The sequence below is a fragment of the Natator depressus genome, chromosome 19, assembly GCF_965152275.1.
Source record: "Natator depressus isolate rNatDep1 chromosome 19, rNatDep2.hap1, whole genome shotgun sequence".
Lineage (NCBI taxonomy): Eukaryota > Metazoa > Chordata > Testudines > Cheloniidae > Natator > Natator depressus.
The window spans coordinates 6888471-6911921 of NC_134252.1; the positions used below are offsets into that span (position 1 = coordinate 6888471).

Genomic DNA, 23451 nt, shown 5'->3' on the forward strand with positions numbered 1-23451 from the left:
ACACTTACGAAAAATTTACATTTGATACTTGTAATAAAATTTTAAAAACTAATTAGAATCTGACTAGTCTGCTTACTAGAATAGCATTGCTCAAAAAAAATGCTACTCATTACTGGTTACAAGAAAAAGCATTTTAAAGAATATCTATATAGAGTAGGTTACGCGATAGAACAGCTACATTTGGATGGAGTGAGTTTGCATCCTCAAATGAACAGGATTCACACTACTGAAGCTTTTTAATTTAGACACCTATAAACAGAGTTGCTTTGAAATAAGAATATTAGAAGTGCAATCTTTACAAAGGGTTTTTGTTTTTTCGTTTTTTAAAAAAGTGTTCAGGACTTGCATTAAACTGCCAGAGGGGATTGGTTAGGCACTATAGGAGAGATTTTCAGGCACCTACAATTTAGGAACACAAGAAGTCCTACTTCCAAATATGCATGAAAGGATTTATGTCACAAGTCCAATTGAAAGTCTTTGTTTTCAGTCTGTAAGATGTCCAAAGGCCATTGGGCACTCAAAGCAAAAACCACAGTATATTAAGTAAGGTGACAAGTGAGACTCTGAGGGCTAAAACATAAAATTTAAAATACAATTTAATTTTAAAATTTTGTAAACTTAAATACAGATCATACTTCAAGAATTTGATTTGATTACACAAGGCAAATGGCAGTAGAGAATTGAGCCCCTAAACTACATTGCTGAGCTGTGTGAAAGGCAACTTTCCCTGTTCCTGGATCTGTCTTTTTAGTCCTTAAGAACCATCTTTGTAGAATGCTCAATTATGTGGACTCAGCAAAACATTTAGACCCTAGAAACACTAAATTCTTAGTGCTAAGTGCTACAACACTTCAAAAAGGGAAATGCAGAAAAGAAACACTAGCAGTGCAGAATGGGGGGAGCTCATGAGTGGGGAATGTCAGCCATATGAAGAGAAGCCACAGCTCTCTCCCATACCCACTTCCTAGTTTTCTCTTTTCTCCCAACATAACTGCAGGAGAACAATGACTTTCATGAGTTAAAAGGTAAACAAAAGGTTCTTGAACAAGCTTTGAAATAGGAGGCTATAGACTAAGTATCAACAATGGGCCTGATTCTCAGCTGTATCCCAGCCCCCTTCACACTGCTCCAGGGACCTAAAGTGACAGCAAACCTGGCAGAAATGGCCTTTAGAGAATTACACCCTGCCTGCCCCAGGTCAGTTCTATGCCACTATTTCCTTATAACCCCCAGTGTAGGAAATGTCAGGACAGAGATGGAGTGTGGCCAGAGCATGCTTGTGCTGTAGTTATCATCAGGTGCTGAATTGCCCCTATGGGGCATATCTATTGCAGCTGGAGGCTGAAAGTAGACATGAGATGGCTGAATTTCAACAGGGGCTGAACAGGCCTTCAGACAGTCCAAGTGCTATTCCACACTAGAAGTGCTGCAGCTGCGCCTCTGGTGAAGACACGCTATGCCAATGGGAGAGAGCTGCTCCCACCAACATAGTGCTGTCCACATTGACAACACTCGGGGTGAGGAGGCCTATTCATGCTCCTGAGCAACATAAGTTATACCAACATAACCTGTAGTATAGACAAGCCCCTAGAATACAAGGAGTGCAAGTAGAATTTGAACCTGTTTTTGGCATGTCCATTCTCCATTCATTAAGGCCTATATATTTTAAATGAGTATTTAAAATATAAATTGGTTTGTTTCTTACCTTCCAAAGTTTTACCCAGCAAGTGTCACACCTCCTAAAAGCAAAGCATTTTCTTGCATTATTACAATAACATTTTCATATAGTATCTTTTACATACTCTCAAAACACTTTTACAGTTAAATGAAAGTTACATAGAAAAGGGGAAAAATTAACTTTTAATTTTAACAGGTATCAATTATGGAGATATACTTCCAGAAGAGACTTAAAAATAGCTGAAGTTGAGGTGAAAAGATACATAAGGCTGTTCTAAACTCAAGGAGCTGCAAATGTGGTTCTTACCTACAATAGCAAATTTCTTATCCATTGTTCAGCTGCTCCTGTGCTTCCAAGCATAGACCAATATAGACCACATGCATACATATTTTTAAAAAACTATATTATCAAATACCAAAGTGGCTAGATTTTATGGAGGGGCAGAGGAGACCAGTGCTAAGATAAGTGAATAAAGGGGAGAGGGGGAGAGAGAGAGAGAGAGAGAGAGAGAAAAAGCATGTGAGGTTGTTCACAGTAAATCAATAGAAGGCTTTGAAATCAGGATCCAAATTAGTCAATGGGGTAATTCTATTGAAGTGAGTAGATGGAGTTACTTCATGGATGAGTTGGGCCACAGAGGACATTTTTTCCCACTATGCACTGAAACAGATGAGGATCTAATAGTATCTGTGATGAGTATGGGGTTACATTTGTTTTAATGTGTGAGAAAGTAGATAGATTTCAGCTTGTGCAGAATGCTTCTATCAAACCTACACTATCTGTAAATGCATGAACCATGCTCTTTTCAAAGATGCAGCCTTCCCAAAAGGTAATGCATATATTTAAAAATAAATATGAAATACAATTAAGAGTATGCCCCAAAATAAAAAAAAGTGAGACACCTATTTATGTTTAATCTGAGCAGGAAACTTTTATTTTTTAAAAATAGAGCATTCCTTTTGCATCTAAAACTATTTTTTAAAAGTTTACTCACATTTATTTTTAACTACCAGACTGGAGAGGTTTCATTTTGTTAGATACATATTTACATTTGTGTAGTCATTTGTCATTAATAAAATCAACTACTTTTATTTTAAAATAGTGAATTTTCATAGTTTTCAATTCTTTACAGATAAATACACTTTGACAAAATTTTTTTAAATTTAAATTATTGCTATATTGTATATATATTTGAATTCCTTTCAAATGTACTATAATAAATATGGCATGAGTGAAATATAAATGGAAAAAAGACTGTCCTTTAATATTAAAGATATAACAAATGTCAAATTTGACCCACAAACACAAGCCCTTCATCTGCAGGGGAGCTACATATGCACCTGTGAGGTCAGCACTTTCCACCCCTCCCAAAAACTAAAAGTTATTGCATTTAATTTTAAAATATAACATGTTTTCAGAGTATAGATTTTTTCAAAGCCAGAACAGGTTGGGTATGACCAAAAATCCAACAGATCTTTGGAGTTTATTGAGGAAGGGGGCTCAGTCCAGTTGTTGGTGAAAATGTGTACGTCATAGGAAAACATCAGAATTGGCAACCATGTTGATAGTTTCAGCAGTCTAAAGACTGCATGGGAACAGAAGCTGAACTACCTTCCCCATTCCTTGAGAAGGTCCCCGTGGAATAGGCCTAAGCGACCATCCCGGCTTGTGGAAGAAGCTTGTACTGCTATTGGCTGTGGTGCCTTTATTTTTACAGACTGAGGCTTTCGCTCTCCAGAGATTTCGTTCAGGAACCCCAAAATACACTGAAAAAGACCTTTGCGGAGGGTGCCCATATGGTGGTGAGAGAGAGCCTTCATTTTCATATTTGCAAGCAGAGCATTGCACAGGAAATCCATTTCAACTTTAGCAGTGAGGTGGGCCCATACAGATGCCAGGGAGTGCCAGTTCGCTCATTCAGGGCCCAGCTGAATGATTCCAAGAGGCACCAATTTCAAGTCTCTCCTGACTTTTCCAGATGGTTCCACTGAATGCCCACCATTTTCCATGTTTAGAAAAATAAATTAATATCTAACATTTCACATTTTCTCCACAGAGAACATTATTTCCCCCCCGGCCCCTATGATTTGAGCTCAAGCACCACCCACTCCCTGCCTCTCACAGGTAGTGCCTTTTATTGCAGGAGAAATACCCCAGCCTCCTCTTAGGACACCCTGCCCTTCTTACAGCAACAGCCCTCCCTCCTGCCCTCTGCTTAGCCCACCGCCCTTCACAGGGGCTCTGGCCACCGTCTAGTTACAGGGGCAGGAGGCCCCCCCTCAAATACTGTCATACAGAGATAGTACCTCTAGTTCAGGCACCTATAGGTGAGGCTGCACCCCCTGGCTTTGATTTCCATCAGACAAGGGTTTAGTTTTGTTCAATGGCTTTCAGCACCCTCCCCCACCCACCACACACACTAAAAATTGTTCCAGCACCACTGGCCTCACCCCACCTCCCCCATTCTTACCTCTAGCCCCATCACGGGCTAGCCCTTGCCACCCTGCCCCCTCTATCCCCTCAGGATGGGCCCAAACCTCCCCTACAGGGCCTTCCGCTCACGCTTCCACTGCTGCTGCCCCTTTACCTTTCCTCACACTGGGGACCGTGCTACCCCCCTGCCCCATGCCAAAAATCGACCTGACATGCCACATCCAGCCCCACCTGAAACTCCTTCAGGCACCAACGGGAACCGAACCCAACCCGCCTGAAGTTGCTCTGGTGACAGAATTCCAACTCGACGCCCCATTGGCTGAATACAGCCACCTGACAGCCAATGGGAAGTTGGGCTAACTATCCTGTCTTCCTTCCCCCTCCCCCGTGATAGGTCAATTAAGATGACTGATTGACAGCCACATGGTCCAATAGAACTCCTTCCCGATTAGCTGCTTTGCATGGGTGGGACCTGACCCAGTGCTCAAACAGCTCTGTGGAGTAAACAAAGCTCCGCAGAGCTTTCCGCCAGCCCCACGTCAACTCCACGCTGCTATTGGCTGAACAAATCAGCAGACCGTTTTTGCCCAATGGGGTGAGGAGTTGCCTCGAGTGAGGGACAGGGGCTGGCCTGGGTGGGAGATTGTCCCCGTTCACCCCCCGGCCCTCAGAGAGGTGACGTCTTTTGGTTCCACTCTTATGCTATAAACCCTCTGCTCTCTGGCTCCAACCCACTAGCCAGCGTTGGCCCAGCCATGTCCTGCTGAGGGCTGGCTTCCCTCATGGCCCAGGCTGGTTCCCCCCACCTCATATTGTACACCGTATTACACACCCACCTCACTCACATCAGCTCAACTAGTTCTCAGGCTCGCACACATCTCACTCCAACAGGCAAACGGGACATCACCCCAGAGCTGGCTGCATTGGGGTGGAGGACAGCAGCAGGCAGCCAACACAACTGTACATCTTGCAACAGCCTGAGGGAGGGGCAGTTTAGCCAATATGTCATTGCCCATGTGTAACAGAGTTGCAGAGGGTCAACTGGAGGGAGAGGGAAGGAAAGTGGTGATGGTATTTGCCCTGCTCCACCTACAAAACTAACCCCACCACTCTCTCACCTCCAGGAGATGCTGTTCTCGGTAGATGGTTATAAAACCTGCACAATTAAGTCAACTTTATTTCACACTATACATGCAACTAAATTGAAGAGATTTTTAAATGGACATGTGCACAGTAACATGATTGTAAGAAAACCCGTTCGTCCCTTTAAAGGCGGTCTTAAGTGAAACATTTTAAAAAAGAAAGCTGCTTAAAGTGGGCAGCCCTTTCTACACTTTGTAATTATTTTCTCAAAATACAATGGAAGAAGGGAAGGGTACTAAACACAGTATTAACCTTTCCTAGTTATAGTACAATAGACTCTCCTTTTTTGAAGTAGTGGGCAGTGGGGTTCGTTAGGGTGATGATGTCCCAGTTTTACAGGGACAGTCCTGATATTTGGGGCTTTGTCTTATATAGACAACTATTACCCCCAACCCGCATCCCAATTTTTCACACTTGGTGTCTGGTCACCCTAGTTCTGACATGCTATACTGAGCCAAACAGAGACAACTGCAGATAAGATGTAACTGATACCTGTCGGTGATTTGCTCCTTCCCTCTTTCAAACATCCCACTTCCTATGCTGATAATAAAAGGAGAGCTAGTAAGTGGTCATTTCAAAAAGATGACAATTGTCCTGCATGGATCCTATATGCAATAATGCATGCAAACCTATATGCAATAATGTTCAAACAGCAAAGAACTGTTACTCGCACAGTTAACTTGTACACTACTGTGAAAGATATGGGTCCCAATTCTAGTTTGCCCCTGGCAGCATGAAGGTGCCTTAGAGCTGCTGAAAATATAATTTACTCACTCCTGCCCCCCAAAAAACTCCACTTGCTGTAATTATTCTCTTTCTCCTCCCCACTAACACACCCACAACCATCCCTTGCTAGTAAAGGCCAACCCAAAATATACGTTAGCATTTAAAGACAGACATAGGAACCTTCCACACTGTTTACTTGCAAGGTCTCAGAACTGTATAGCACAATGAAGACTGGTGAAGTTTACACACACTTCTCTGTAGGAAAGGTGTTCAGTCAGAGTTTGCCTCCGGCATGACAATGCATTGTCCTACAGTGGAGGAATGTTCTGTACCGTTTCTACGGTCTTAAGAAAGAAGTAGCCAGTTTATTGACTGCCATCACGGGAACAGGAGAGAAGTGCCCTTCATATTCCAAGATCTAATTGTTCTGGGACATGCAGATCCTGGTAGACTCCCTTCTACCCCAGAAGTGGTGAATGCAGCCTCTGCTTGTGGGAAGGGCAAGAGGAAACTTTAGTACTGTACTACACTCACATGGACACATGCTTCATTACAGTAGGAGTTCACCAGTGTTCTATGGAGGAGATCCAGTACCACCTAGTGGCATCTTTTCACTTTAACACAGACAGGTCAAGATGACTTTTATCATGGTAAATCCTTTCATTAGGCCAGACTAGCAGCAGAGATCTCAAGGTATGTCTACACACCAACTAGAGACTTGTGGCTTACCCATGCCAGCCGACTCAGGCTTGCAGGGCTCTGGGTGTGGGGTCGTTTCACTGCTGTGTAGACTTCCAAGCTTGGCCTGGGGCCCAAGCTCTGGGACCCTGTGAGGTAGGAGGGCCCCAGAGCCTGGGCCCCAGCCTGAAAGTCTACCCAGCAATGGAACAGCCCCACAGCCTGAGCCCAAGTCGGTTGGCATGGCCCAGCCATGGGTTTTAGTTTCCTGTGTAGACATGCCCTCGGAGGCTTTAAATAAAGTGAAACAGAGATGCCACTTTGGAATGAGCAAATTAAAATCTATATCAAAACAGTGCAAAACAGAGGAGAGGTAGTTTCTCTAAAAGAAGGCAAAAAAGTGTTCAGATCTATGACATCCTGCTAACTCAATAAAATATATTTTTGGCTAATAAAAATAACCCCCTTTTGATTTCCCCACCTACATTCAAAAGGAACCCAGTACCAATGCTGGCCTTTAAAAATCGATATAAAAGTATCAGTGCTACTGAGAGACTCCCTACAAATCCCTTTCTTTTCACCAGAGAAACCTAGCTCTCCTTTCTGGATATGCAGTTCCCAGCCTGGTTCACCATCCTCAGAGTAAAATCATAGGTGGCCATTCCCTGTGATTCCTCCTCCCAGCTGATGGAGCATCTTATTGGGTCTAAGTATTACAATACATTTATAGCCAACTGTTCCATTATTTCCAGATGGATGACAGAGTTCGTGTGGGACCTTTGCCAGCAATGACAAGTATTCACTCCTTTCAGCAGTTTTCTTCTTGTTTTAGATATCGATGATCACAAACACTTCTGGAGTCCCTTCTTCATAGATCTGCATTGCTGAATAAGTTATTGCCTTGACCTCAGTACCCTAGAGGGAATGGGCACAGGAAATTAGAGTTTGTAAACCATGAGCCCCAGCAGTGGCTCTGTATGAATCACAGCAATACATGAATGTTTACTGGCTTCCTGGGAATGCTATTCAGTTTACAGTAGTTTTCAAACTGGGGTATATGTACCCCTAGGTGTATGTGAGCTCTCGTTAGGGGGTACATAAGAAAAATCCTGTAGTGGCAGACAACGCATTTTATTTAGTACAGAGATTTTCAAACTGTGGCGGGGTGCCCCCTAGGGGTGTGTGGAAGAAGATTTGGGGATGAGCGGGGACACAAGGTGGCTTGGGCCAGCGATGCCAGGCAGCTCAGGGAGGGAGTGCCACCTCCACCCCCTGCCTGACCTCTGTGAAAACCTCCAGAAGCTGTTGCTAAATGGAAGGCAGAAATTGGGGAGGGGCACATGATCCCACACACCCTCCCCCACCTATGTCAGATAGGGGCATGCAGTAGACTATATTATTTCGAAAGGGGTACAGAGCCTAAAAAAAAAAAAAAAAAGGAGGACTTGTGGCACCTTAGAGACTAACCAATTTATTTGATCATAAGCTTTCGTGAGCTACAGCTCAATTCATTGGATGCTAAGGTGCCACAAGTACTCCTTTTCTTTTTGCGAATACAGACTAACACGGCTGCTACTCAAGAGCCTAAAAAGTTTGAAAACCGCTTAGTTTAAAAAAAAAAAAAATAAAAAATCCTTCCCCAGAAGCACAGCTGTGCTGCACTTGTTAGGAGTGTAAAGGTTGGGACATCACCATGTAGTAACTGGTCTAGGTCAGTGACTGATGGGAAAGTAGCAGAACAAAGTTACTTTCTGCACAGCACCAACTCCCATCAACTAGCCACAACAGAACACCACAGTTTGGGTGATGTGGGAGGGAAATCAGGAAGGATTATATTAGTTTATTACTGAATCTCTAGAGAATTTACAACAGAGCAACCTAATAACTATAATGCCAGTGTAAGCACCCTGACTTTGGATTGGTTTGCATTTCATTGGCTCAACTAGACAACGGACTTCTCATTGCTACTAGCTCATGAGTAATCACCCAGACACTCAGTTTCAGGAGTGCTAATTGCTGCATTCACAAATGGCAGTTAGTGAGCAAGAGCTTTGGTATCAGAGGCAATACTGGCATCTAATTACGCAGAAAAGTTTGTAACTGGCTCTCTTAATAACTTAGGAGAAAAGCCTTTGTCATACCCATGAAACTGTAAGACAGAGAGCAATTGTTACATACCTGAGGGTGTTTGGGTAAAGAGAACTCTTCCCCCCACCTTAGGGAACAAACAAAAAACAAACCCACAGATAAGTGTGAGGAGATTGTTGAAACTTTGGTTTAATTCAACAACTATCATTGCTGGAATCACCAGTGCAAGTGAGTCACTTAGAGGAAATCCACTTTGTGGAAAGGTCAGATTAACTCTCCTCAGTAGTTCTCTCATAGCGTAACTACTGAGGTGGTGTGGAGGATAGTTACTATCTCAGAGAGCTGAGCCATCCCAGCAAAGATACTAGTTTTTTGTTCCTTGCTTGTTTAAATATATAAAAAACCTCCTGTTCCAGGCTCTAGCCTCTTGGGCAATTTTACAAGCTATTAACAGAAGAAAAAAAAAAGAAAAGTAGTTCAGGGAACAACATACTACACCCTCTCTAGTAGTTAAAACATGTAACTCCCACTGTAGGGGAGAGAATGGCACACCATCCCTTGTGCCCCCATGGAGGGGAATTTTTCCAACTAATTGCTCGAAAGGTCACTCCCATAAGCCAGGGTTGCTAGGAGAGGTGTGGGTGGAAGAGAGAAAGCATGAGCCAGTGGTTAGGCAGCAACCCATGACATAAAAGAATAGGGGTGGGGCTCTTCTACAGAGTTCCTCTGTGATCTTGGACAAGTCACTTAGCCTCTCACGGTCTCAGTTCCCCGATCTGTAAAATGGGGATGATAGCACTTCTACACCTCACAGGGGTTTTGTGAGGATAAATACGTTATAGCCCGTGAGGCACTAAGATAAAGGGCCCCAGAGAAGGACTTAAGATAGATAGAAGGGAGAGGAGAACAAACAAAGCCCATTTTCCTTTCACTTATGCATTAGAGATTCACTCTTAACAGTTCCCCTATAGAATTGGGAGGATTGAAGTTATTCTGGTCCTTTCAAGTCTCCTCATGCAAGTACAATACACACAGTGTACCGTCAGCTACAACACTGAAAAGCTAATCCCCCCCAAAAAATCCATTGAATCATCAACATGTATGTAAATGCTATAGAAGTTGTCCAGGGGGAGTGAAACTGGGCATCTATGGCATTGTCTAGACTATGGAACCCACACCAGGAAAATATATTAATTAACCATGTGCTAACATCCTAAACTTAATAAGGCTGCTATAGTTCAAACACTTTAAACTCGTCAAGATAAAACTTAAGGGGGAGCCTAGGGTTTAACTCCATCAGGTTAACATGTTCTGAAGTACAACCGCTTTGTCTCAATTAGAATTTTAGAAGAGGTTAGTTAGATTGAGCTAGCTGAATCTAACATCACACCTTTAAATCCTAGTCTAGAGAAGTCCTACAAAACAGGGAGAAGGAAGGAAGCGGAGAGACGTTGATTTGCCTACAGTCCCTGTATTGTATTAAGTAATTCCCTGAAGTTCTGGGCTCAGATTATTTTTATTTCCGGTCTGCTTCCAAGTCTTTGATAGCAACTGGCTGAAACACATCAGAATAATAGTAGTATTATACAGTTTTACAAAGATTAGCTGATTAATCCTCATGAGAGAGAGCATGATAGATACTTAAATTTTATATACAGGACAGACACAGACAGAAGGACTTGCCCAAGGCCCCCCCACTCCTTCCTAGTCTTTATTCACTGGTTTTCAGAATTTCGCTCTTAAATGAGATGGTGCTGATTACTCACCCAATGGACCTTATTTTGTACCTCATTCGGTCAATGTGAAGCACTTTCACCTCCTGCAAGGAAAAAAGAAACAGGGAAAAAAGTTGCCATTAAGAGGACTTCTCATATTGATTTATACCACCAGATGAAGACTCCCAGTGAACATGCCTCGATACAAAGCCAATATTCACATCACCATCGGAACCTAAAAGCCAGCGTTTGAGCAGCCTCAGAGACACACTGAGGTTCAGAATTCAGATGTACATAGAACAGTTATTATGGTATAATGGCATCTATTCATTAGCCTTTACAACAGCAAAACTAAGAATATGTGCCTTGCCTCTCCCTGTCCTTGTGTCTACAATCCCCCTGATGTGTTGGCGGGTCTAAGTGTTTCGTTGGTTCCACCCTGTGTACCTAGGGCAGGTGTTGGTAGGGAATAGTCCTGTCCTGTAAGATGGAAGAGACTTACCCTGGGTACGAAGAACTGGTCAGCACTGAATTTATACAGCCACTCATTCAAGAAGTTGTAGAGAAGAGAGAGCAGGTCATGTCCTACAGGATAGAAGCAGAGAGAGAAAGTGTCTCAACCGGGAGCTTGGTCAAGAACTTCCCAAACATTCTTTCAGTCCATATCAAAGGGGCAGTTTCCTGATGACAAAGTACTAGAAGATTCAGATTTCCTCCATGTAAATCTGTATTTAATAAATCGGTACCAGTACTACATCTAAGGAGCCAACTGAGATTGGCTCCTTTTAATTTCTGACCTTTTAATTTCAGTGCACTTCTCTTTCAACGAGTTCATACAATAGGCTCACTGCCTTCTTACCTTCTGCCTCCACTTCTATAGTATCCAAGGGTTCAACCGTCTCTGTATCCGTCATGTAGCCAAACATAGCCATAGCACACTGCTCAAATGTCTCTTCCAAGGTATCTCCCCAGGCATGTAACCTACAGACATCAGCATTACTCCATCATACAATAGTAACAAAGAAAGTGGGGGGATGCAGATGAAAGATTGGGGTGCTAGTATAAGTGGGAAAGGAAGTGAATGCAGAGAAGTGCAGACCTGCCATTACCTATGAATAGGGGCATCTGGGAAGAAGATTAGGGAAGCACTGTTGAAATATTGCAAGAGGAAAGGAGCTTCCTTTTGGAGGGACAGAGTGGGAAAGTAGAAAATATTTTACTAAAAGAAGTGATGTCCTTCCTAAATATGGACAGTTGGCATGCATGGAAATAGATCACTTGGAAATAGAGAGGTAGCATGAACATCTGAGGTTGAAGAGAAGAGACAAGGAGCTGAAGAATTAAAACACCTCCATGTAGCTCAGACTTATTTCAGGAGCACTCTAGGCATACCTTTGTGACATTCTGTACCTTGGGGGAGCACCCTGTAACCCCCCATATTCCTCATCTGTATATAATTGTGATATTACATATAAAACATGCCTTGTAAGGTATCAGTGGGAAGGTTATGATCTGCTGAAAGTCATTTCTCTATGCATTAATGATATACATAGATGGATGTGAAGTTATGAAAATTGTGTTGTATGGCTGTCACTAAAACATGCTGTAAATTGGGGAATTAGCCAGATGATAGCTCGCCAGAGGAAACAGCAAGGAAAGTAACCAACACCCGGGCAGGATGTCAAACAACCCATCAACCACCCTTGTCCAGCAAGGGAGCTACAATTCAATGACTCACTTGCATGAGGCCACACCAGAGGAATTGCTCAACCTTGCCTGGAGACTCAGCAGTGCCCTGAGACATGCCTGGACTTTTGTTCTACAACACAGGGGGCCCAGGCTTGGCCTTTTACTCCTTCACCCACCTATGCTGCAACCAACAAGGACACTCTGAAGACTCCAACTGAGGGGACTGGTCCAGACGTCAAGGGTGAAATCTGTGTACTTTGAACTGCAATATCCAGAGGGGTGAGAAAGACTCCTTAATCTAGTTGTTGCCCAGTCTAATAGGGTTGAGAGTTTAGATTGCATGTTTATATTTTATTTCTGTTGGTAACTAATTGACTTTTTGCCTATCACTTAAAATCTATCTTTTGTAGTCAATACATTTGTTTTACTGTTTATCTTTACCAGTGAATTTGCCTGACGTGTGTGGTAAATCTGCTCAGGTTTTGCAAAGGTTGGTGTATGTACACTTTCCATTGATGAAGTAGTCAACCAGTTACTAAATTTGCACTGCCCATCTTGAGCAGTGCAAGACGGTATATTCCTGAGGTCCAGTGCTGGGAGCTTCTGGCTCAATGCTGTCACCCCACCAGCTCCTGAGCCCAGGCCCCAGTCTGTCCCCCCAACTAGCTATTCTGAACCCTAGTCTGTTACCCCTAGCAGCCCTGTGTGCCCCACTCTTTGTCCTAACCTGGCTCTGCAGGCAGGGTGCAATGATGAACTTCTACTCCTGGGGGAATTCTGCTCCACTGTGCATGCACAGAAAATACATTCTGCCCTAGAAGTGCTGCAGTTCCACGTTTTGCCCACCAGAGGCTGCTGTGGCCCCAGAACAGCCAGCTGTGTTCAGGTGCTGTTGGCTGTTCTAGCGCCACAGCAGCCTCTAGTGGGCAAAAGGTGGAACTACAGCACTTCTGGGGCGGAATGAATTTTCTGTGTGTGTGGGGGGGAAATTCTGTGTATGCATAGTGGCGCAGAATTCCCCCAGGAGTAAATTTCTGTGTGTAACCTCACTAAGATTAATTCTCCTATCACATTTGATGTAAATCAGGAGCAACTGTGAAGTCAGCAGGGTTGCATCAATGTAAACTGATGTGAGAGGAGAATTGGGCCAAATATATCCCCTTTGAGCTTATGGAATGCATACCTAAGCATGCTGGGATGCAGGGGTGCTGGAACTAGGGGTGCAGCAGCACCCTCTGGCTTGAAGTAGTTTCTATCATGTACAGGTTTTCCAGTTTTGTTCAATGGCTTTCAGCACCCTCACTATAAAAGTGATTCCAACGTCACTGCTGGGATGCTAGATATTCTTTGTTTCATTTCAACTATATGGTTTCTCTTGGGAGGGCATGGGGGGTGGATATATTTATCTATTTCTCTTTTGATAAGTTTGTAATGGGTTTCCCGGAGTGCAGCCTGGGACCGTGGGACCGCTGTGCCCCCTAAACTCTCCAGCCTGGGCTGTGTCTCATAATGCCTTGCTAGTGACCAGCAGCAAACCCCTCTAGGAGCTGTGATCACTCAGCACAACCTCATGTGGAGCCCTGCAGCCAGCTAGATTGCATGAATGCTCCCAGAGCCACTCATGAATCACACAGGGAAAGGCACCAGCCAAATCCCTCTAGCTGAATGGGAATTGGGATGCAAGGCCACATGGGGATGGGGGGAGAAGGGCTGCAGGGACACATAAGGATGGGGAAGAAGGCTGTAGAGACCCATGGGGATGGGAGGTGTGGGGAGACGGGCAGATATGCCTGACTGAATGAGAGAGGATTTGGGTCAGCAAGGGTCTGCATGAGGGAGGCGTCCAAACTCCCTTACAATCCAGCCTGCCCCTCGCCACCCAAACAAACAAACTGTTCCATACTTCTTCCAGCCACATCCAACAACCCTCCAGGTTCACTTCAGGCTCCTTCCCTCTCCCTCAGCTCCTCCATTACCCCTGACTCCCCCAAGCCTTTGCACTGCTTCTGACTGGTGCAGGAAATACAGTTCTGTATTAAGAAAAGGAGTACTTGTGGCACCTTAGAAACAAATTTATTTGAGCATAAGCTTTCGTGAGCTACAGCTCACTTCATCGAGTTCTACTTCTACTCACTACTCTTAGTTCTTTATTGTAATTTAAATTAATTACTCAAAGTTCTGTGCTAATATGCCTAGTAAGGAATCTGTTTGTCAAAAAAAATTACCAGAATCTTTTTTTAGTTACAGATAAACTTGCTGACAGATATTTTGAAATAAATTACCAAAATAACTGAAACTGGCATGATTATACTGTGATATTTTGACAAATAAAATATGCAGAATTTTGCAGAATTTTAAAATTTTGGGCACAGAATTTAATTTTTTGGCATAGAATTCCCCCAGGAGTAGAAATTGCAGCTGTAAATACTCACTGCACGTCAGCTGTGTGATCCAGATCTGAGGGAGTAGAAGAAGAATAGTTATGAGATCATCATGGTGGTTTAAAAATAAGCAATAATATGGAAGAAAAAGTCAGGTCCTGTTAATAACAAGATAATTTTTTGTGCTTGTTTTGACACTGAAGCTCCAGCTAGTGTGTTAATCTGATTAATTAACAATGACACTGGAAAAGATTTAATTCAGTGTCATCAACACATGTCGACAGAACAGGTTTTTAAAAGAAAAACCACAAAAAGCTAACTTGTTTCTAGTGAAACCACCGATAACATGGTACAATTCAGGGCAGCTTCAACAGTGTTCCCCTTTTGTGGTCCACCAAGGGCACTCACTCTTAAACCTCCAGCTCCCAGCCATCACCTCTCCTGGGGAGAGACCTGCATCTCTCTCCCCCTCCTGAATGGGGTTTTTCCAGGTGGCACAATTCCCTACCTACACGGTGTTATTACCAGCAAGTCAGACTGCCTAAATAGACCAGGGTCTGTGATTTGCTCCCATCCCAGAAGCTATAGCCAGCTTAACTGCCTACAGTTATGCTCTTACACAACTCTTAAGTCAGCACTTTTACTCTTAAGGTGAAAGCATTACAGAGAAAACCACAATTAAAAACAATTCTACACATGCAATAATAAGTTTACCAAAGACCATTCCCACCCCTACTCCAGCAGAGGCTCTGGTAAGAGTTAGTCCTTCAAACCCCCCCAAAATGTTGTGGTTACAAGTTCCTAACAGCTTCAGCTCAGCACAAGCACATCCATGCATAGGTCAGTCTTTCCTTTATGCAGCCAGGTTGTCTAACTGTATCCACCGTTTTTTAAAATCAGTTTTTATTTATTAAAATGCTATTCTAGGCCATTCCACCTTTTATCCCCCTCCAATTAATCCATTCTTTGGGTCAGCTCATCAACATTCAGCCCCTCCCTGTGCTTGTGCTCTGACTCCCACTTGCAAAAGTCAAGCACAGACAATGTAACCAAGTTAATTTTACAATTAAAGTGTACTCCCACCTCCATTGTAGGCATGATACCCCAGAGAGGACTGAGCTGAATAAGAAAAAAGCAGCCGGTGGTACAGAATGTATTTTGCTGCTTGCATACAACAAGGTGTGGTGTTGTAATTGATAACAATATTCTGCACCATAATTTTGAAGCATAATGTTGATGGATCAGGACTGGATACAAGAAGTTGGGGAGAACTTAAGAACGGCCATACTGGGTCAGACCAAAGGTCCATCTAGCCCAGTATCCTGTCTTCCGACAGTGGCCAAAGCCAGGTGCCCCAGAGGGAATGAACAGAATAGGTAATCATCAAGTGATCCATCCCCTGTCGCTCATTCCCAGCTTCTGGCAAAGAAGAATCTAGGGACACCATCCCTGCCCATGCTGGCTAATGGCCATTGATGGACCTATCCTCCATGAACTTATCTAGTTCTCTTTTGAACCCTGTTATAATCTTGGCCTTCACAACATCTTCTAGCAAAGAGTTCCACACGTTGGCTGTGCTTTGTGTGAAGAAATACTTCCTTTTGTTTGTTTTAAACCTGCTGCCTATTAATTTCATTTGGCGACTCCTAGTTCTTGTTTTATGAGAAGGAGTAAATAACACTTCCTGATTTACTTTCTCCACACCAGTCATGATTTTATAGACCTCAATCATATCCCCCCTTAGTTGTCTCTTTTCCAAGCTGAAAAGTCCCAGTCTTATTAATCTCTCCTCATACGGAAGCTGTTCCATCCCCCTAATCATTTTTGTTGCCCTTTTCTGAACCTTTTCCAATTCCAGTATATCTTTTTTGAGATGGGACAACAACATCTGCATGCAGTATTCAAGATGCGGGTGTACCATGGATTTATATAGAGGCAATATGATATTTTCTGTCCTATTATCTATCCCTTTCTTAAAAAGGCAAATAGAATGTTGGGCATCATTAACGGCCGCTGCACTGAGTGGATGTTTTCAGAGAACTATCCACAATGACTCCATGATCTCTTTCTTGAGTGGTAACAGCTAGACCCCATATTTTATATGTATAGTTGGGATTATGTTTTCCAATGTACATTACTTTGCATTTATCAACATTGAATTTCATCTTCCATTTTGTTGCTCAGTCACCTAATTTTGAGAGATCTTTTTGTAGCTCTTCGCAGTCCGCTTGGGACTTAACTATCTTGAGTAGTTTTGTATCATCTGCAAATTTTACCACCTAACTGTTTACCCGTTTTTCCAGATAATTTATGAATATGTTGAATAGGACTGGTCCCAGTAGCAGCTCCTGGGGAACACCACTATTTACCTCTCTCCATTCTGAGAACTGATGATTTATTCCTACCCTTTGTTTCCTATCTTTTAACCAGTTACCAATCCATGAGAGAACCTTCCCTCTTATCCCATGACAGCTTACTTTGCTTAAGAGCCTTTGGTGAGGCACCTTGTCAAAGGCTTTCTGAAAAATCTAAGTACACTGTATCCCCCTTGTCCACATGCTTGTTGACTCCTTCAAGAATTCTAGTGTATTGGTGAGGCATGATTTCTCTTTACAAAAAAAAAAAAAAAAAAAAAAGGAAAAAAACCCATGCAGACTCTTCCCCAACACTTGAGCGCTTGATTCCCACTGACACCAGTAACTCAGAGGATCAGACCCTAAATGCCTTCAATTACATGGCGGCTCCCTAGTATAGCTGCATTTTGTAAGGCATTAGGTTTACATTTAAAAGTGTAGTTAAAAAATTAAATTTCCAAACCTGTGCAGTTAAAGCAGATACATGAACAGTCAAAATACTGGTCATCAGCCACTAACTGATCCAAAAAAAGTGTATACATGGACCGTACAATCCATTGCAGACAGATCTCTTTGTACAGAGTCATGTACAGAGTAGTCCAGTGAAAGGGCTAACAAGTCGTGCTCTGCGCACTTACAGTGCAAGATGCAGACATTAGGCCCAATCCTACAAATACTGCCCGTCAGCTCTCAGACGGCTGCTGAGTGAAGAGCACTCTTGAAAATCTGACCAATAATTCTTACTACTTTTAGTAGTCCCATTGACTTATGCCTAGTGTTAGCGTGATCACACCCAAGATGGCACAGTTTCTCCATTTTATTATTGCCAGTGCAGTATGCTCCAAATCCTGATTCCCCCTTAAGATTATGAAAGACAATTTTAAGCAAAACCTCTCTCTTTCTTAAAAGGCTTTTACAGCTAGGTTTTGGGATGTGTGTATCAATAACGGTTTTAAGAGAGGACAGTACACTTAACAAATAAAGAGTATGATGACCTTAAGTAACAAAATCTAATTGAGAGCAAAGTTAAGGGACAAAAGTAAGTGAGCTAGCGCTTGAGTGAAAACATTAGTTATTAAAATCAATAGGGGAAACCTAGAACTGGTGTATCAGTGTTGTTGCATTGTCAAACAACATAAGTTATAGAACTGAATTTCAAAGCAAAGATGAATACAGTCTATACCTCCTATCTCTAGCTAAAACAGATTTCTGCCAGCTCTTATGAGATATTAAAGGTGTTTACTGCATCAACACAGCAAACAAGTGATGATGACTAGATGTCTGTGACAGTTTCTTCTTTTCCCTCAAGGCTGAGAAGTGTCATGTGTCCGGATATTCTGCAGGCTTAGTGCACAAGCCTTTTCTGTTCATTTATAGCTTTTAAGCGGCCAACACCCTAATATGTGGCATTGACTTTTAAACCATTAAGAAGGATTACAAAACGAGGAACCCACAATATAAAATTGATCTTAAATTATGTAATATTAACTCTTTAAACACATATGAAATTTTCTACAGCCACAATTTAGGGATCTAGAATTTAAGTCAACTCACAGTAATACAAAAGGTGTGTGAAATTGTTGGAGACAGATTTAAACTTAGGTCTAAAATAAGTAACATACAACAGATCATTACAGCTGAAACCACGCTCTTGGTTCCATAATCACTTACCTGCTTTGTGAATAGTTTCCCTACCAACTATCTCTAACAAACAACAGCTACAGAGTCTAACTCATTTCAGCCAGAGAATAAAAATCTTCTCTGATTACAGAAGGAAGATTGGCTCCCTTTTGACTGGTGGAACATGCTGCTGTCATTAGGCTATACTAGGCTTAAGAGCTGAACAAGTCCTGAAACATATGTTAATAAATTACACAAACTACTCTCCCAAATAGGCACAGCCTAAATAAAACTACAGTTAGACTCAGGCTGCTTCCTGTAAGTGCCTAAAGCTATTAAATCAAGGCAGGAAGGAATTCCTGGGGAGGGAAGGGGAAAAAAGCCCAGGCAAAAGTCTTAAAGCAGCAGATTAAAGCACATAATGCAAAAACAAAAACAGAAAAACGTGTAGTGAAGAAGACGGAAAAAACACATTATCCAGCTAAGATCTCAAGCATTTGTTTAGAGACAAGAAACAGCTTAGAAGGAGTGTTTCCCTGGATGCTTTTGATGAATAAGTCATTGTATAGTTATTTACATCACAGAAAGGCACAAAGTAATTCAACAAATTAAGAATCACAAACAACCCCTACAGTTAATCTACAGGCATGCACCCACAATCTGAAAGTGAAAACAGCATGCAGCACCCGTGTATTAAGGAGACTCACCTTTCCAGAGTCCCCCTCACCCCCACCCCACGCCCAGCACCCCATGCACTATGTCTGGACAAGGCTAGGAATACTCACACTCATATTTCTTATTGAGGGGTGGGTACTTGGCTTTAATGGCCTGCTGGTCCGCTGTCAGATTATAGTCCCTGTAGTTATCTGCCATGATCACTTTAGTGTGCACTACTCACTTCCTGCTTTATAAAAATGGCCACCCCCTTCCAGGCTGTCAGGGAAGTTTCCACACGTGATGCTGGTGCTTAAAGAGAGAGTTCTCTTTTTATCAGGCCAGTCTCTGAGGAGTATCAATAGCAATTTTGGAAGAGATCTTTTATTGTAACTAAATGTAGCTAGCACCACAACTGTAGGAGGCTATGGAACTGTGATATTTCAAATGTGCCTCTCTGAATTCCCATGCCACCAAATCCTTCATTCATGGGGGAAATTTAGACCTTGATTCTGCAAAGATTTGACATGTGCTTTTAACTTTATGCGCTATGAATAGTGAACATGAACAGTGGGTAAAGTTAAGCATGTGCATAAGTCTTTGCACGTTTGGGGCCACAAATTGTTAACTCCTTGGAGCAGGAATAATGTCTTCCTTTATGTTCTGTACAGCCCCAAGCATGCTGTCAATGCTCCATAAATAATAGAATGATATTAAAACCAAAGTAACAAGTCAGTTGTATAGGAGGCCTGCCTGAGCTTCCAAGTGTCAAATGCTTTCAACTCCCCCTGAAGTTAATGGCATCTGAGGGTATTCAGCACTTTACAGAACTATGCCCAGTGTGCATATGGTAATCTAAACATAGACATGTTACAAAACAAGCCCCTATAAAGCCCACCAAAATCACAGCAGCTGGCACAAATGCAGACTCTGTAGCTCTCAACCATGTCACTATAGCAAATAAAAGTGAAATCTGTTCTTTAGGGCAGCAACTGTTTGTTAGGCCCCAATCCTGAAAACACACTCAAATGCTTAAGTCAATGGGGCTCTGAATAGGACCTGGTCCCTAGTGAACAAGGCTGTCAGGGCCCAGTGAGGAGTATAAGTTTCCTAAAGTCAGCCTGTTTGCAGTTTCTTCAGACTTTCAAACCCCGTTTTAATTTGAAAGGTAAATGGAAATAAACTTCAGGACCAGAAAACACGTGTCAACTGCAGGTTCTGTAATCAAGTATTTATCCCCCAACTGTATCTTCCCCTTCCCCACAGAGTGACCAGCCTTGCTCTTTCCTTAAATTGCTTGCATGTGGAAGGAGCTATCTGCAGCTAAATCCAATTAGCATCCTCAACAGCTGATGGAAATTGTACTGGTTCAAAACAGTATTGCCAGCTCTTGTGATTTTATCATGAGGGTCTCGCAACGTGTAGTGTCTTCTTAAAGGCCCAGGTTCTGGAATCATGATATTGCATGATACACCTCTACCCTGATATAACGTGACCTGATATAACACGAATTCGGATATAATGCAGTAAAGCAGCGCTCTGGGGGGCGGGGCTGTGCGTTCCTGCGGATCAGAGCATCAGCATGTCTGGCCCTGACATGCTGCTCTGAGTGGTGTGTTAAGGGTGCCAGGCCGGGGCCTAGGGGTTGGATAAGGGGCAGAGGGTCTTGGGGGCCGGTCGGGGACAAGGAGCGGGGGGGGGTTGGATGGTTCGGAGTTCTGGGGGTGGGGCAGTCAGGGGATGGGGAACGGGGGCGTTGGATAGGGCATAGGAGTCCCGGGGGGCCTGTCAGGGGGCGGGGGTGTGGATAGGGGGCGGGGCAGTCAGGGGACAGGGAACAGGGGGGGTTGGGTGCATTGGCAGTTCTGAGGGGTCAGTCAGGGGTTGGGAAGTGACTATTAATGACAGAAATGTTTGAGGCCAAAGCAAGTTCAATATAACGCAGTTTCTCCTATAACGCGGTAAGATTTTTTGGCTCCCGAGGACCGGGTTATATCGGGGTAGAGGTGTAATTTCAACTTTAATTTTTTAAAGTAAATTTCTAGCCCTTGTGGTTGCAGAGAAAATCTTGAAAATGTGAAGCAAGGGATCCCTAAAGAGCCAAAAGGCAAGAAAAAGTACCGAACATTTAATATTTTAAAAAACCCTCATGATTTTTAAAACAATCTCTCAATTTTTATGGGCCAAATTAATTATTTTTCAATGTTTGGGGTTTACAACACAGGGCTAATAATGTTCTGAATGAAAACATAAGAGAGGAAATCTATAAATAAGTGCATATGTGAAGTAAAATAAGGGTATATCTTTTTACTTTCAGTAGAAGGGAAGGACTTTTTGGAAGGACTAAATAAAAAGCTCTCATAGTGCTTTTTTATCAGGAGATTTTAAAAGAGGTCAGTATCATTATCTCCACTTTAAAAATGAGGAAATGGAGGTTCAGAGATGTGCAAGTGACTTATCTAAAGTCTCCTAGTAGAGTCAGAAATAGAACCTGAATTTCCTGAGTCCTAGTCTAGTGTGTACACCTCTAGACCACATGCATTTAGTAGCAGCTAGTCTGCTTTTTAAAATTGGGATTAAGGACAGAGTACAGTCTGTGTCTATCCAATGTAGTGTTTTCTATAATGTCCATCTCTGTTGCACCTAAGTGGTATATATGGAAAGGGGAAAGTATTGACTAGGGTTGGATATAGTCCATTTATGTCTCTCTAGTTGAGAGAACTAAGAAAATAATCAGGAGACAGGAAACATCCAAACCTACAGGGCACATAATCAAAAAAACCTTAATTTTGTCTGTAATGTTTTAACTCTTCGGTGAGGAAGGGCGGTAACAAACTATCTAGGAAGCAGATTAAAGGCTGAATTTGAACCTTGTTTCTCAAATTCCGTAATTGTCTGGATTTTAGGGTGTTCCATACTATTATCTGATAATAGACTGCAGTGACTTGTAGACAAAAACTTTTATTCCTGGGTATATTTACTTCCCTTAGATGTAGTATGTAGGGACACACAAACTTTATAAAAACAGAGGTTTATGGGCAATTTAATTTGCATAAAGTGGAGCAGCTAACAGTTTTTCTGCTCTCTCCTAGATGCAGCATGAAGACCTCAAATGTCTGATGCGGCACCTCATTAAAGAACATCTTGGAGCACTGCATGGTGGGGCCTCTAGTCTCTGCGGTGTAGTGCTGCACTATTTAAAACTGCTTGGACCAACATGCAGCATTCCATACTGGGACCATCAGCCTGTATTATAGATGGGTGGTTGTTCATTGCATATTCCTCCTTAGTGCACCTTAGCCAGTACATGATACAATATTACTCCTTATCATGGATCCACAGGATCAGTGCTACACTCCCAGTTTTGGAACAGCGTCTTGGAGGAATCCCTTTGATCTGCCAGACCCCAAGGGGTCTCACTTGACTCCCAGGGTAGGCCATGCATCCTTACCATCTCCTGAGACTAAACTTCTGGGGCTTCATCACTTCTGCTTCATACTGAGCTCTGTTCAGCAAGTCCAACTGAAACAGGGTCCTGATAGAGACTTGTACACTCTTCAGGGACGAGTGCACTTTACCAAGTAATTACACTGACACTAACATCGCATTTTCAATACAGGAGGGTTTATTAGTCAGCTGGAACACAGAGTAGGAAGTTCTTAGGTTAGCATACAGAAATTAAGGTTAAAGCATAGTCCATTATGGTCAGCCCAGAGCACCAGCTAAGCAGTAGTGAACCCCATTTTCAGACTCTCTGCCTCTGACTTCCTTCCTCAGCTCCCAGGTAACAAAGCCCCAAGCTTCTTCCAGGAACCATCTCTTATGTCCCCACCTCACACCTCCCAGTCCTTTGTTCTCCAGCTTGGGTCTCTGCTCAGCTTCTCTGCTGAGGCAGGGAAATCCTCCTGTCTCTGGGTTATTGGTTGCTAGGTGTCAGTATCCTGGTGAGTGGCTTTCCATTGGTTCCATTCCATTCTCTGCCAGTCCTTTTAAATGACACTCATCTAGTCCACTCAAGTGACACAGACACAGCTATGTCTTAGGCTATTTCTACACTACCACTTCTGTTGGTATAATTTATATCGCTCCTGGGTGTGAAGCCACCCCCCAACCAACATAAGTTACACTGACATAAGCGCCAGTGTAGACAGGGCTATGTCAGCAGAAGAGCTTCTCCGACCAACATAGCTACCGCCGCTCATTGGGGGTGGATTAAGTTGATGGGAGAGCTCTCTCCCGTTGGCTAAGAGTGGCATTGGTGTGGCTGTGCCACTGTAAGCTCTCTAGTGTGG

At 42.9% G+C, this 23451-nt stretch overlaps 1 protein-coding gene across 1 annotated transcript; it reads right to left on the reverse strand.

Moving 5' to 3' along the window:
* Positions 1–4222: 4222 nt before the first annotated feature.
* ZBTB8OS (zinc finger and BTB domain containing 8 opposite strand) lies at positions 4223–19431 on the reverse strand. The gene is made up of 7 exons (XM_074934711.1): positions 19291–19431; positions 14583–14607; positions 11321–11442; positions 10964–11046; positions 10513–10565; positions 8837–8873; positions 4223–7573 (listed from the first exon to the last, which is right to left on the reverse strand). The coding sequence occupies exons 1-7, from the start codon at positions 19376–19378 to the stop codon at positions 7487–7489; spliced, it is 495 nt and encodes a 164-aa protein (XP_074790812.1). The 5' UTR covers positions 19379–19431; the 3' UTR covers positions 4223–7486.
* Between the last annotated feature and the right edge of the window lie 4020 nt (positions 19432–23451).

What these genes read in the sequence shown, in the direction of transcription:
- ZBTB8OS (XM_074934711.1), bottom strand. Translation starts at nt 19,378, where the DNA reads ATGGCAGATAACTACAGGGACTATAATCTGACAGCGGACCAGCAGGCC. An exon ending in ACCAGTTCTTCGTACCCAGG is followed by an intron (nt 10,566 to 10,963) that starts GTAAGTCTCTTC and finishes TTTTCCTTGCAG; the next exon opens with GAGGTGAAAGTGCTTCACAT. An exon ending in TACAAAATAAGGTCCATTGG is followed by an intron (nt 8,874 to 10,512) that starts GTGAGTAATCAG and finishes TTGTTCCCTAAG; the next exon opens with GTGGGGGGAAGAGTTCTCTT.